This window comes from Chiloscyllium punctatum, chromosome 42 (genome assembly GCF_047496795.1).
Source record: "Chiloscyllium punctatum isolate Juve2018m chromosome 42, sChiPun1.3, whole genome shotgun sequence".
Taxonomy (NCBI): domain Eukaryota; kingdom Metazoa; phylum Chordata; class Chondrichthyes; order Orectolobiformes; family Hemiscylliidae; genus Chiloscyllium; species Chiloscyllium punctatum.
Genome location: NC_092780.1, coordinates 14,213,696 through 14,229,296, shown reverse-complemented (window position 1 = coordinate 14,229,296; position 15,601 = coordinate 14,213,696). Strand labels below are relative to the sequence as shown.

Sequence of the window (15,601 nt, the reverse complement as noted above, 5' to 3'; positions counted from 1 at the left end):
TGACCATGAATCTGAAAGTAAAATCTGCCAGATTTCTGCTTCCTACTCACAGCCAACGGAACCCTAGTGAGAAGTGCCCATGTGGAAATGTCAGGTGAGGCCAGGACGTGTCAGTCACATGTGATTCCCTAAATGACAACTTAGATTTATATAGCACCTTTAATGCGGTAGCGCCTTTTGAAGAGCTTTGCATAAGTCTTATAAAACAAATTATGACCCAAATATAAGGTTTGCTGGCAAAAAATCAGGTCAGAGAGGTATGTTTCTAGGAGTGTCTTAATGGAGGACTGTGAATCAGAGAGCTATAGGGAAAAATTCTCAAATCCACGGCCTCCATAGTTGATTTATTGGGCACAAATAATACAGCAAACAAGAAGAACAGCAAAACAAAAATAAACTAATGCGAGTGCTGGAGGACTGAAATAAAATCAAACCGTGCCAGAGAAACTCAGCAAATCTGCCAACATCTGTGGTGAGAGAAACCGAGTTAACATTTAAGTCAAATATAACCTTTTCGGAACTGAATGGCAATGTGCCAATATGTCAGAGATCTGCTTCTTTTTTGAAACTGTACCCCAGCATTCGTCACTGTTTTCAGAAAGGTATTAGGGTTAAGGCACATACACAGCATAAGTACAAACATGTAGATATGCATAAATGTATATGCATGCACTAAAGCCTATATAAATGTCTGATCGTTAATAACGTATTCAAATAACCTCATGTACAAGGCAGGTCAGCCTTTTGGCAGGCTAAATGGCTGAGCATAAAGAGTGCAGCATTCTGGAGCTCCCTTCCTAACAACACAGCAGGCGTACCTGCAACAGATGGACTGCAGTCATGGTTCATGTTGTCCCAGCTACATACAGAGATTGAGAATGAAAAGAACAAAATGTCATAGGGATGTAGTCCAGACTGTTGAACGTGAATTACATTGCCAATTTAGGTAAAGATTCTACTCATTTGCATTGCCCAGATTTTTTTTTATTTGGCTGATTGCGTGATTACAAACAAGCACAAAAATTACAGTCATCTTCTATGAATAGCCCTGATAGTGACAGCTGCTTTTTGCTGTGATACTTCATGGTCTTTAAAACCAATTTGTGCTGCCATTTAACCAGTGCCACTTGGCTTGGCTCTCCCATTGCTGTTGTACACCATATTGCTGAACTGCAGTTTGGGCATTCATACTTCACTGTGGCTTCTTTCTACAAGTAGCCTCTGTATCGATTGGCGGGTCAGGCAAGCGAGAAATGTTTATGGAGGTTGTGTTACACAGGACATCTCTCCCTTTCAGGGCTTCTTCAGGAGGAGTATTCAGCAGAACATCCAGTACAAGAAGTGCCTCAAGAATGAGAACTGCACTATCATGCGAATCAACAGGAACCGTTGCCAGCAGTGTCGCTTCAAGAAGTGTCTTGCTGTTGGCATGTCCAGGGATGGTGAGTCTTTATTTCCCTCCTGTTTTACGTTTAGTGCATATATTTTAAGGAATTTACTGTTGCTTTACTAACTTCTTGAGATTGTTGGATGAAGCAGTGGCAATGTACCTTGATATTCCATATTAGCTCGACTGAGGCTTCAGTATGTTTTTCAGTCAGAAGGCTGTGGGCTTGAACCACAATGAACTACTTGAGTTCATAACTTAGCTTGAGACTTCAAGGCAGCATTGAGGAAGGACTGCATTGTTAAGGATGCTGTCTTTGAGACTTTTTATATTTGTTCATACATGTAGGGAAGATAACAGCTAGTGCTATTATCGCTTGACTGTAATCCAGAGACCTAGGTAATGTTCTGGGGACTTGGATTCGAGTCCCATCTTGGTGGATGCTGGAATTTGCAATTAATTTTAAAAAACTGGAATTGAGAGTCTAATGATGACCATGAATCCATTGTCGATTGTTGGAAAAACCCATTTAATTCACTAATGACCCTTAGGGAAGGAAACTGCCATCCTTACTGATCCGGCCTACATGTGACTCCAGACCCACAGCAATGTGGTTAACTCTTAAGTGCCCTCTGGGCAATGATGCTCTCATCCTGTGAATAAATAAAAAAACGGGTGTCACTGGTTAGGCCAGCATTTAATGCTGATTTTTAATTTCTCTTCAGAAGGTGCTAGACAGTGGCCTTCTTGAACTGCTGTAGTCCATGGGAAATACCACCAGCTGTGTGTGCTATTAGAACAGGAGTTCCAAGATTTTGACCCAGCGACAGTGGGGGAATGGTGATAGAATTCCAAGCAGTATGGTGTGGGTATTAGAGGGGAACTTGTAGCTGGTGGTATTTCTACACATCTCCTGCCCTTGTCCTTCTAGATGGTAAAAGTCACAGGTTTGGAAGGTGCTGTTGAAGGTGGGGTGTTAAACATTTCCGTTCCTTAACCAGGACTGAATGATCCCAAGGTACGATAAGAAGAAGAGTAGGAAAGCTCCCTCAGTCGTTTGGCCAACTTTTATCCATCAACCAAAACCCACCGAATACAAATTATCGGATTATTTCTGTCATTGCTAATTCTGCAAATTTGCTGTGTACAAATTTCAGGCAGAGGGTGGTGCATGTGTGGAATGAGCTGCCAGAGGAAGTGGTGGAGGCTGGTACAATTGCAACATTTAAAAGGCATTTGGATGGGTTTATGAATAGGAAGGGTTTGGAGGGATATGGGCCGGGTGCTGGCAGATGGGATATCTGGTTGGCATGGCCGAGTTGGACCAAAGGGTCTGTTTCTGTACTGTACATCTCTATGGCTCTATGGTGGCATGTTTATGTACAAAGAATAGGAATTTCTCTTTGGAGTTTATTTAATTGTTTAGTTAATTGGCTGTAAGGTGCTTTGGGGCAGGTAAAAGTTAATAAAATTTTTCTTTCCCCATGAGTTTTATTTTCTCTTTAGTTTCTCCCATGCGAGAACATTTCAATGAGGTCTGCTATGGTTTAGATTGAGAACTAATAAAAACTCATTGTTGAAATGGAGGTCTAGATTAGAGTGGTGCTGGAAAAGCACAGCAGGTCAGGCAGCATCCGAGGAGCAGAAAAATCGACGTTTCGGGCAAAAGCTCTTCATCAGGAATAGAGGTAGGGATCCTGCCTTTATTCCTGATGAAGGGCTTTTGTCCGAAATGTCGATTTTTCTGCTCCTCGAATGCTGCCTGACCTGCTGTGCTTTTCCAGCACCACTCTAATCTAGACTCTGGTTTACAGCATCTGCAGTCCTTGTTTTTAACCTCATTGTTGAAATGGTCAGTAGTGATCGGATTCAACTGCAATTCATGGCTTAATTTTCTTTCTTAATGGAATACGTATAAGTTTTGTCCCAGGGAGAAGTTCTCTCTCCTTCTGTGTGGCGGGACACAGTTTTCTTCATGATAGAGTTATTGAGATGTACAGCACGGAAACAGACCCTTCGGTCCAACTCGACCATGCTGGCCAGACATCCTAAATTAATCTATACCAATTTACCAGTGTTTGGCCCATATCCCTCTAAACCCTTCCTATTCATATACCCATCTAAATGTCTTTTAAATGTTGCAATTGTACCAGCCTCCACCAGTTCCTCTGGCAGCTCATTCCATACATGCACCACCCTCTGCCTGAAAAAGTTGCCCCTTAGGTCGCTTTTAAATCTTTCCCCTCTCACCTTAAACCTATGCCCTCTAGTTTTGGACTGCCCTACCCTGGGAAAAGACCATGGCTATTTACCGTATCCATGCCTTTCATGATTTTATAAACCTCTATGAGGTTACCCCTCAGCCTCCGACGCTCCAGGGAAAATAGCCTCTCCCTATAGCTCAAGCCCTACAACCCTGGCAACATCCTTCCAAATATTTTCTGAACCCTTTCAAGTTTCACAATATCTTTTCGAGAGCAAGGAGGCCAGAACTGAATGCAGTATTTCAAAACTGTTCCGAGTGTATCCGCTTAATTCTCCTGTTGTGTGTTTACATGTTTGATGCTGAATGGTAGTCCTGAATGCGTAGATTCGATAAGTTTTCATTTCCCTGATTTCCTCCATTTCCCCCTTAACTTTCCATCTTTTCAATGTATTCTGCCATCACAGTTGGAATCTCCTGCCCCAGATATCTCTGTAGCCCTGAGTGGTGAGATACTAACACCTTGACAAGAATATGCCAAGCACCTCAGTTTGTAAACTTAACTTTAATACCACAATTGGCTTTTCATTTAAATCACTTACTTGTGCTTACTGTGTGCAAGTTGACAAGCGCATGCTCCAACATGTGCACTCTGGTGGTTTCAGGTTAAGCTGTAATGAATGATTCTTATTAACTTCTTTGATTTTGAGAAGGTTGCACAATTCACCACCAGATTATACAGAGTCTCCCACCTAAGAACGAGAAGAGAGTCTGTGTGCTGTGTGTTGTTGGGTTGACTGGATTCAGCATGGCTAACAGAAGTGCGAAGTGATATCATAAACCGTGAAGATGCAAGCTCGATAAAGGGTAATGTGTTCCCTTGTTTTCCCCCCTAGCTGTGCGTTTTGGGCGCATTCCCAAGAGGGAGAAGCAACGGATGCTGGCGGAAATGCAGAGTGCCATGAATAATATGGTGAACAACCAGCTGAATGGGGAGCTACAGAATGATATCCAACCCCAGCAGCAGAACTGGCAACACCAGCCTCCACTGGCAGCTCCTGTCCACCCACCTCAGCAGGAGCGGTCATCCCCCAGTCTCCATCCCCAGCAACAACACAACCCACAGCAGTTATACTGTCCCAGCACTGAAGCCTCAATGGAAGAAGTCATCTATTCTATTTCCAGGGCACATAAGGAGACCTTCACTTATGCCCATGACAAGTTAAAGCAGACAAGCACTGTCTGCCGACACAACAGTGAACTGATGAACCACAATGCCAATTGCTGCCTGAATGGGTACCACGTCAATGGGATGAACACCATCTATCATCAGGAGAACAACATTTTCCATAAAACTAATAACAGTGGACTGAAGAAGATGTGCTACCCATCTTCTTTCTCAAATGGTCACACTAATGGACACATGAGTGGACATTACCAAAACCAGATCAACGGAAACAAATTACACACTAGAAACTCGTATAGTGCCAATGACGAGATAGAGACTGGCAATGGGAGGACCTGCCCATGGAAAGGAGCAAACAGTGTTATCCTGGTATGACATTGCACACCTTATACTCTGATGTTGTGAAACATAGCAGGCATTTAAAAGAATTCTTTGAGCAGAAACCCCATTACATATGTTTATAGATAATGAATGGTTCTCTCTACTAACAAACCAAGCGGTGATATCGAACATAAAATTGACATCTCCACAGAGACACAATCTTGTATGCTATGATGAAACAGCCTTCATAAATAATGGAAGTGTGTCGTTCCACAATGATAATATAAACAGGATTACCTATTTTAAAAACCTCTCAGGAACTCTTAAAATCAGATTAATGGAACAAGGGTATACCATAAGCCCATCCTTTCTTTATAGATCACCCTTATCCAGCTACTCATTTATATGTGCGCTAAATTCTTTAATCATTTCACCAAAAACATCTATTTTTGCAATGAGCCTCTCAATATTGTCTCTTTCAGTTAACCTTCCTAAAGTACAAACCCTTTTAAAGGAAGACTGAATTCTATTCTGCTTTAAAAAAAAAGATTAATTTATACTTTAAAAAAAAAGTAAGTTGAGCTAGTCTCTAATTAGAGGCAGGGGGAAGAAACAATTGGTAACTGTTTATCTGAGGGTCACCATGCCTCAAGCAAGGGGAAGAGGTTCAGCAGCAGAGTTCTTATGGTAACCTCAGCCAGTGCAGGAATTGAACCTACGTTGTTAGTATTAGAACATGGCTATCCAGCCAACTGAGCTAATCAGCTTCACTGGATGGTGCTCTAGTCCTACAGAGACTATTGGTGGCAGTTTAACCTGAAATATTGGATTTGAGAAGTGAACCTAATGTTGTCATAAGAGTTCCTTCACATCCATGTTGGAAACAGCTCAGATGCCTTGTGTTACTATTATATCCTATTTCTCTTTTCCAGTAGCTAATTATTTCCTACAAAATAATTTCAATTTGTTCCATAATTATTAAATTCAAAGTCATGGAATAATACTGACACAAATAGAAGCCTTTTGGCCCTTTGGGTGCTTGCAGGCTCTCTGTAGAGTAATCTAGTCAGACCCATTCCCTTCCCCTGCCTTATTCTCATACCTTCGAAAATTTTCTGTTTGCAAGTGTACACAAGTTGAAATTTGTATTTACTTATTTGATTCTCTTGATCTGAGATAGAGTCATAGATATGTACAGCATGGAAACAGACCCTTCGGTCCAACCCGTCCATGCCGACCAGATATTCCCAACCCAATCTAGTCCCACCTGCCAGCACCCAGCCCATATCCCTCCAAACCCTTCCTATTCATATACCCATCCAAATGCCTCTTAAATGTTGCAATTGTACGAGCCTCCACCACCTCCTCTGGCAGCTCATTCCATACACGTACAACCCTCTGCGTGAAAAAGTTGTCCCTTAGGTATTTTTTTATATATCTTTCCCCTCTCACCCTAAACCTATGCCCTCTAGTTCTGGACTACCCGATCCCAGGGAAAAGACTTTGTCTATTTATCCTATCCATGCCCCCCATAATTTTGTAAACCTCTATAAGGTCACCCCTCAGCCTTGGACGCTCCAGGGAAAACAGCCCCAGCCTGTTCAGCCTCTCCCTATAGCTCAAAGCCTCCGACCTTTAACAAATTCCGGTTGTTTTTAATGTGTTTCCTGAAGAGACAATAAATGGGAAATCCATAATTCCAATGCTGTCGAAATGTTGCTCCCTTTAATGAATGTAAAAGCAATATTAAGCCATTAATTTCAGAAGCTCTGATCAATGAGATGTAATTTTTAGCATATTCGCTCAAATTCTTTATTCTCACTGGCTCAATCTGTAGAAATTACTCAATGGCCATAAATGACAGTTGAGTGCAGTCATTCCCTAGGCTTGGAATCAGTTGTTTTTCATTCACCAATGGGATGTGTCCATCACTAGCTGAGCCCGTATTTCTTGCCTGTCCCTAGTTTCCTAGAGTAGATGTTAGTGAGTTCTCTTCATGAACCTCTGTAATCTATATTTTAGCAATTGTCCAATTACACTCTGAACACTTGTCAGGTAGAATATTGATTCTCCTAAAGCACAAAGGTGGTTTTAGGAGAAAAAGAGCTTAAAATTGCAATTATTTTGATTTAAGAGAATTTCATGAAATGCGTTCTAATCGATTTGTTGTTTTGACAAATCTTTGATCAGTAATTTTCGCATAATCACTTAAACATTGATTGTAAGGACTGAATGACATTCTTCTGTTACGTATGTTTTCTGGAATGTTCCATTTCTCCATGTTGTTCAGTCCTTTCAGGAGTTGCAAGCATGATTCAGAGAGAATAACCTCCATTTTACAGCCATTCATGAATAATTTAACTTGGCTCTGAAGGGTTTTGGCATTAGATCAAGGGCTTGCTTCACTTTTCTGAAAACGCAAAGCAAATTCCCATTGGTGGCTGATATTCGCAGTGGCTTTGCAAAGTCAACCAGCCAACTAATAGTCATACAGCGTGGAAGGGAGCTATTCCTGTTCTGAGTAACAGGATACTCACTGTCCTGCTCACTTTGTTGTAAGCCTGTCTTGGCTAGACAGTGGCATTGTGATTAGCTGGTCAACCTCTTGCACTGAGGCTGTTTGAGCGAGCCTTCAAAGAAGTGAGCCCTAGTGACGGGCTGGAAATGTCAAGATAAAGTAAGTGTCACATTTGTTTCTCACCTCGTAGGCCTGCCCGATGAACATTCGGCCACATGTAGATGGCAATCGGTCAGTGCAACAGATCTGGGAGGACTTTTCCTTGAGTTTCACACCAGCTGTCAAAGAAGTGGTCGAGTTTGCAAAACTTATTCCGGGTTTCAAGGACCTGTCCCAGCACGACCAGGTCATTCTGCTGAAAGCCGGCACTTTCGAGGTAGGTTTTGGGGATTCGCAGATCTATGTTTGAGGTGAATGCTATCTTGTGATTGTGAAGGTTGGATACTAGAGGTAAGGTAGATTCCAACATTTGAGGATAGGTTGGGAAAGCGCAAGTTAATCAACTACTCAATCTAGTTTACTGCACTCAAGAAACAGTGAAGACAATGGCAGTAATTGAGCAAGGTCAGTTTTGAGTCTATTCAGTGCAGTCTGCTTGATTTGGAGTTTTATTTCATTTGGGTAATGGGACTTTCCAAGCTGTTGTGAATTTGGAATCACGCTGAACAGTGTTACTAGGATAAATATCAACCATGCACAGTATAGAAGTGATGTCAGATATACACTGTCAGGTGTCTTGGGTGCTGAATCAGATATCCCTGTGATCTGGTTTGCAGCAGTTTGCAGTATCATTGCTATGACAACTTAGTCCATATGTGGACTGATGCCTCCCCCCCACCCCACCTCCAGCATATTGGCTTTGAGAAGATTGATCTCATTGGAGAGTACCACAATTCTGAAGGGAAACTGAAAGAACTGCGGATGCTGGAAATCAGAAACAAAAGCAGAAATTCCTGGAAAAGCTCAGCAGGTCGAGCTGCATCTGTGCAGAGAAATCAGAGTTAATGTTTCCGGTCAAGCGACCCTGTCTGTCCACAGATGCTGCCAGACCAGCTGAGCTTTTCCAGCAATTTCTGTTTTCGTTTCAGATTCGGAAGGGGCTTGACAGGGTAGACACTGGGATAGCTTGCACTAGCAGGGGAATCTAAAACTTGGGGAGACCGTGTCAGGGTAAGGGGCTGATCATTTAGAACTGAGATGAGGAGAAAGTACTTCCCTCACAAAGTTGTGAATCTTTGAAATTCTCTACCTGACAGAGTTGAGGATGCTCCATTGTTGAATATATTTAGGGCTGAGATAATCCCAATTTTTGGTTTCTCAGGGAATCGAGGGAAATGAGGAAGAGGTAGGAAAGTGGAGTTGAAGTGGTGTGGAATAGCAAAGCAGCTCTGACAGGTTCCTGTTTCTTATGTTAACACATATAGGGCATAGGATCCTGACCAGCAATACTCAGGAACCAGGCAAGAGACATTCCTGTGCGGAAGTAGCTGAGGGAAAACCTGAGCAGTGCCTTCTGTTTAATCTAAACATTCAGAGGAAAACGGGTCTGGGTGGCTTACTCTTCAGAGGATCGGTGTGGACTTGTTGGGCCGAAGGGCCTGTTTCCACACTGTAGGGGATCTAATATAATCTAATCCAAAGCAGGGGGTTGGGGTTTTTTTGGGGGGAGGGGAGCGGCAGAAAGGAGATGAATGACAAAACAGAAGATCAAGGAGTAAAATGAAGGCTAATCAAGGACATGTTTTGCTGTAAAGGGGTCCAAAGCAATTCCTCATGTAAGCGGATCAATTCTCAAGTGTGTGGAATCATCAGAAGGGCAGTTTGTTTGTTTTTACTCAGCGCTGTGAAACAGAAGGAAATGTCTGAAAAGCTTTCCCTTTGATTGCTTTGCTCCTCTTTGTATCAGGTTCTGATGGTGAGATTTGCATCACTCTTTAACATGAAGGAACAGACTGTCACTTTTATCAGTGGAACCACCTACTCCATCGAAGAACTGCGGGGCATGAGGATGGGAGACCTGCTCAACTCTATGTTTGACTTCAGCGAGAAGCTGAGCTCCTTGCACCTCAGTGAGGAAGAGCTGGGTCTCTTCACTGCCGTTGTACTGGTCTCTGCAGGTAAGGACTCACTTCTGATCAGACAGGGCCGGGTCAGTGCATTGGTTCCCAGGGCAGAGTGGCCAATGTTGGCTGAGCTAAGGGAAGGCGATGGCTTAGTGGTTTTGTCACTTGCCTATTGATCCAGAGACTCAAGTAAAGTCCTGGGTCTAATTCCCACTGCATCAAATGGTGGAATGGGAATTGGATTCAATAAGAAAATCTGGAATTAATGATGCCCATTCAATGATTGTCACAAGGACCAATTTGGATCATCAATGCCCTTTTGGAAAAGGAACTGCTGTCCTTAGAAATTCATTCTAGGGATGAGAGCATCAGGCCAGCATTTATTGCCCAATTTGGAGGACAGTTAAGAGTCAACCACTTTGTTGTGCATCTGAAGTCACGTGTAGTTTGCTTCCTTCCCTAAAGCACATTGGACACAATTGACATTGTATTTGTGGCCGTCGTTAGACTCTTCACTTCAGATTTGTATTGGATCCAGATTCCAGCATCTGCCATGTCAGGGTTCAAACCCGGGTCCTCAGGACATTACCTGGGTCTCTGGGTTAACAGCCAAATGATAAGCTATCGCCTCCCCTCCAAACACTCTGAAATGGCCTAGAAAGCCACTCACTCATAACCAAGCCTGAGATCCCGTGAGTGAACTGAAACACAAATCGTGCTGTTTGTTGTGTGGGCCCTGAAGCCAAACTGGCATGGGGCTCCTTGGTGTCTCAGCTGAGAGCAGTGTAGACTGAGTGTCAAATGTGAGATGTTCACCTCGGCAGCACGCCATAGGTGTGCTAAACCCCCTGGGCCTGTGGGCAAGCCCTGCCCTGATGTTTTGCCTCTGGGTTCCGTGCCAGCACTAAGTTTGTCAGCATGTCTGGAAACAACAACTGGATGGGGAAATTCCCTGACGTCTGGTATACAGCTGTACCCAGGAAGCATAGAAAAACATGACTGTTGTGAGCAGGTTTGAAGTTTCATAACCTTCCAATAAAAAAATCCAGAAGCTCCGTGTTCCTGTCATCATGTCTTAACACACAGAGAATAAGCTAGTTATCGACTCACAATGGGCTGTATGTATCCGAGCCTGACCTGGAGGAGAAACTGAAGTTAACCTCCAGTTTCACAGAATGACAGAACTGTCACGGTGCATAAGAAAACCATTTGGCCCGTCGTTCCTGCACTGAATCTGTTACCTCTCTCCTGCTTTCTCCCACATCCCTGCACGCTACTTCAATGCAGATAATCATCCACTTCCCTCTTGAATGTCTCAAGTGAACCTGCCTCCACCACATTTCCAGGCAGTGTATTCTAGACCCTAACTACTCACTGTGTGAAAAGGATTTTCACGGAAACCAGGTAATTGACGTTGTGATGGGTTTGTTAGCCAGTTAGCGGCTGCGGAGGCCTGAACAGCAGCACGTCATCCCATGGCCTGTGACCCCCTGAGTGGGTGGCCCTGTGTCAGTATTTACATTGCGGAGAGTTCAGAGATCATTGAGTATAGAACCCCTGAGAAATTCCGAGACCTGACTGCCTGCCGTGTTAACCTTGTCCTCTGACCTTCCGGCCCTGCAGTGCCAGGAGGGCGATGCCCCGGTACTGCATGATCACTAAGCCAACCACTCTCCATGCCAACTGTGCCACATCAAGGGGCACCTGTTCTTATCAGTGGTGGTGTCTCACCCAACTCTCCCCTTCATCATTCATCCTTCTGTGGGTCTGTAGGTTGCCAGTGACTGACATCCTGCTCTGTACCTGCCTCCCTTCATCTGCAGTGCCTGCAGCCTGGGTAAATCTACAGAAATCCCCCCACACCCTGTCCTCCACCCTCCCCAACAAATTAAAGAGTTCTCAACCCCCTTCGCCTTAATTACCTGAACTGGTCTGAATCAGGTGATAGCGACGTCAAAGCCACATTTGTGACCTCAAGGAACCCTCACAAAACTGGAATCAGTGGGAATCTGGGGAAAACTCTCCATTGGTTGGAGACACCCCTGACACATTAGAAGGTGGTTATGGTTTTTGGAGGTCAGTCACCTAAACTCCAGGACATCTCTGCAGGAGTTCCTCAGGGTAGTGTCCTAGGCCCAACCATCTTCAGCTGCTTCATCAATGACCTTCCCTCCGTCATAAGAGCAGAAGTGGGGATGTTCGCCAGTGATTGCACAGTGTTCAGCACACCTCAGATACTGAAGCAGTCCATGTTCAAATGCAGCAAAATCTGGACAATATCCAGGCTTGTGCTGACAAGTGGCAAGTAACATTTGTGCTACGCAAATGCCATTTCCAGTGCAAAACAATCTAACAATTGTTCATTGACATTCAGTGGTATTACCATCACTGAATCTCCTGCTATCAACATCCTGGGGGTTATCATTGAAAGTGACTGGACTAGCCATATAAACACGGTGGCTACAAGACCAAGTCAGGAACTAGGAATACTCTAATGTGTGGCTCCCTCCTGACTCCTTCAAAGCCCAAGTGGGGAGACAGTGGTAATATCACTTAGCTAGGAATGCAGACTCCCAGGCTAATTCTCTGCAGATATGGGTTGGAATTCCACTGTGGAAGGTGGTGAAGTATGATTTCAATGAAAACCTGGAATCAAATGGGATGATCACCAGGTTACCATTATTGTAAAACCTATCTGCTTCAGTATTGCCCTTCAGGGAAAGGAATCTGCCATCCTTACCTGGCGTCAGTCCTACACATGACTCCAGATCCATAGCAATGTGGTTGATTCTTCCAGATCTCTGGGCAATAAATGCTGGCCTAGCCAGTGACACACATCCCCTGAAGAAATTTTAAAAAACAGGGGGGGGGAGTGTGATGGAATACTCCCCCCACCCTCCCGTCCCTTGACTGGAGCATACCCACTGAGCAGGTGAGGGCTGTAGTATCATGATGGTGAATGTGCCCAGCCCTGGGAGTAGCATCAGTAAGGCCTGATGGTGTTGTTTTCCTGAATGACCAGCAGCCGTCTGGTGGGGGCAAGATGAGATTGCCCACCCCTCTCCCAGTCTGTGGAGGGGAACGAGACTGTTATGAAGAAAAATAACTGGGAGCTCAGCCATTCATTTATCATTTCCGGGTTTTTAAGCTGTTTGTTCGATGACTTTACCATCCCTCGTTGTCCTCCTGCTTCCAGATCGTTCAGGAATCGAAAACGTCGGCTCAGTGGAGCAGCTTCAGGAGACTCTCATCCGAGTCCTGAGAGCTCTGGTAATGAAGAACTATCCCAATGAGGCATCGCGTTTCACCAAACTCCTCCTGAAACTGCCCGACCTCCGCACTTTGAACAACATGCACTCGGAGAAATTGCTGGCCTTTCGGATAGATCCCTGAATCTCCGGCCAAACCGCAGCCACACCAGACTTGTCTCTGTGACATTTTAGAGCATTTTTTTAATTTATATTTCAATGAACGTTTGGGTGACATATTGCATTTTGTAAAAATGTGTATATTTCAGCTGTCAAGGAAGTGTAATATATTCTTCTAAGGAATGTTCTACAAATTAATAGATTTAAATGTCCTGTAGGGCTGAGGATATGTCTGCAAAATGGTCTTGTTGGTGGAACTCACCACGAGGATATCTGCTTGCTGTTTTGGAGTACTATCTAAAAGGCAGTTGAAGAATTGTGCACTCTGAACAGTGAGCAGGCAATGATCTGCAGTGCCCTCTGCTCTGTTGCCTCTCTCAATGTCCTCCTTGACTAACTACATGTCTACATTTCAATGTCCGAACCCATATCAAATCCCAGCCTCATACTCTCGTTAAACGTGTTTATCCCATTTAGCAACGGAAGCAGAGCAGGTGACATCGCTTCTTCTTGAAGTTTTGGCTGGTCTCTGGTGGAAGGTGAAAGGTGAGGAGTTGACTGACGGCCTGAGCGTGATGTTCCCCATTTTCAGCTTCAGCACCAGAGGGCAGCAGCTGATGCCCATCTCATCTGTTGCATTTTGTTCCTTTGTTGAACAGAAGTGATGTTTCACCTCACTTCGTGGAACAGCCTGGGGCCTCAAACCGCTCCAGACATTGTATAAGAAGCAAGCAAGCTGATCAAACTTAAGGCGTGACGTGCGCCCCTTGAAACCTGCGTTGAAACGACGGGAGCTGGCTGAGAGGAGATTGCTGCATGTTTTGTGGTTTACTTGTATTTGAGACCTCTACTGAAGATTCAACAGACCAGCTGTCATTCTCTACTCGCTTTATCCCTGCCACGCACCCATGAGCTCAAGAGGTGAGGAGACCCACCCTTGGTCTGCTGAATCCATTGGCCGAGGTGCCTACAACTGGGTGAGGGAAGCTGGTGGAGGAGGTGGGTGGCCTAAGGAGGAAAGCGATCAAGAGTTTTTATCTCTGTTGGAAAATACATGTTGAGTATTGGGGGTAGTTTAAATATTTTGATAAGTCGAAAAGTCAAGCATTGCTGAAAAGAAGAGAACGCTGTTGAGATTTTACATCATGCACTCATCAGGACAGACACAAGAATGCCAAATTTCTAAGGGAACAACGATTTGTGTTGTGTGAGAAAAGAGTCCTGTTTGGCTGGCAAATAGGTTCTGATTGGTCATGGTGTTGCCAAGAAGAATCCACTCGAGAACTGAAGCTGGTCTGAGTAGTTCTGAGGAAGGGTCACTGGGCCCTAACCATTAACTCTGCTTTCTCTCCACAGACGCTGCCAGACCTGCTGAGTTTTTCCTGCAGTTTCTTATTTCCAGCTTCCGCAGTTCTTTGTTTGTTTTCTTCCCATGAGAGGACTATTGTCCCTCACACTTCTGTTGAATTGCCACGGACTGATATCTGTAAAATCCTCCAGCTTTGTTATCTGAACATGATGATCAAGTTGTTGGCTGCTTCTCCTCGAAACAGTGCCCTGGGATCTCTCACACCCACCTGAACACACAGGTGAGGCCTTGCTTAAATGTCGCAGGTGAGCGATTGCACCTCCAACATTGCAGGGCTCCCTGAGTACTGTGCTGGAATACCAGCCTTCCTTTTTATCTCCCTCACGCCCTGGAGTGGGTCTTGAACCCGGACCATTGGCTCAGATGTAAGTTCTACCAACTGGGCCAAGCCTGACATTGGACATGACTTTAGTCCTTTAAAGTTTGGCATTCTTGCATCTGTCATACTGAAGGCGAGATGAGAAATTTTGACGGCATCTCAGCATGTTCAGCAAGGTTTAGATCAGAACACTCCCTATCCAGGTTCCCTTTGGGTCTCCAACTGAAGGATAGTGTCCATGGAACCATCTCCCAGCAGCATCAGGGGGAGGAGCTGCGTGAAAACTGAAGTATTTTGAACTCTTAACAGAAAAACTCCATAAACTTGTGTGGCCGCTGCAGCAGGGCAGAACCTGCTTTCGATAAATAAATTTACTGCATCTGTCTCGATATAGTTCAATAATTGATGTGTATTGTGAATTCAGATGAAATCATTAACAGTTTCTCAGAATAAAAGAATGAATGCACTGAGTTAAATAACAAAATGAATCTCTGTGTCATTTTACGGTGGTAACAGTGAAGGGATATCACACCACTGAGCGTTTCAGTCACTTGGGATAACGGTAGCCCTCCAGAGGCAGATTTGAGATCCCTTCACCTCTGTGCGTTGGCTCCAACTGGGGCAACCCTAGGTGAAAGGTCAGAGGGCAGGGTTCAAAACAGCAGCTGAGGTTGACGAGATTTGGAGGGAAAACCATCTCGTTAAACAAACGTAGATGTTCTAGAGCAGTGAGGATTCTGTGCAGGGAGCCAAAGGCAGCTGAAAATCCACCATTCTGACTTCAGAGAAAGAAGAGTTTAAGAGTGTAAGGCACAGATTGAGCCACAAATAGTTTCCTTTCTTGCGCCAATGCCCCAGGGTTCCTGT

General features: G+C 44.3%; 1 protein-coding gene across 2 annotated transcripts in view; it reads left to right on the top strand.

Annotated features, from left to right (window-relative positions):
* nr1d1 (nuclear receptor subfamily 1, group d, member 1) overlaps window positions 1-15,218 on the top strand; it is a 32,551-nt gene extending 17,333 nt beyond the window's left edge. For both annotated transcript variants that reach the window (XM_072561441.1, XM_072561442.1), the window contains 5 exons: window positions 1,298-1,442; window positions 4,487-5,145; window positions 7,806-7,991; window positions 9,522-9,732; window positions 12,875-15,218. In XM_072561441.1, coding sequence (XP_072417542.1) covers window positions 1,298-1,442; window positions 4,487-5,145; window positions 7,806-7,991; window positions 9,522-9,732; window positions 12,875-13,071 — 1,398 coding nt within the window. In that variant the 3' untranslated portion in view covers window positions 13,072-15,218. The remainder of the gene's footprint in view (window positions 1-1,297; window positions 1,443-4,486; window positions 5,146-7,805; window positions 7,992-9,521; window positions 9,733-12,874) is intronic.
* The last annotated feature ends 383 nt before the right edge of the window (window positions 15,219-15,601 follow it).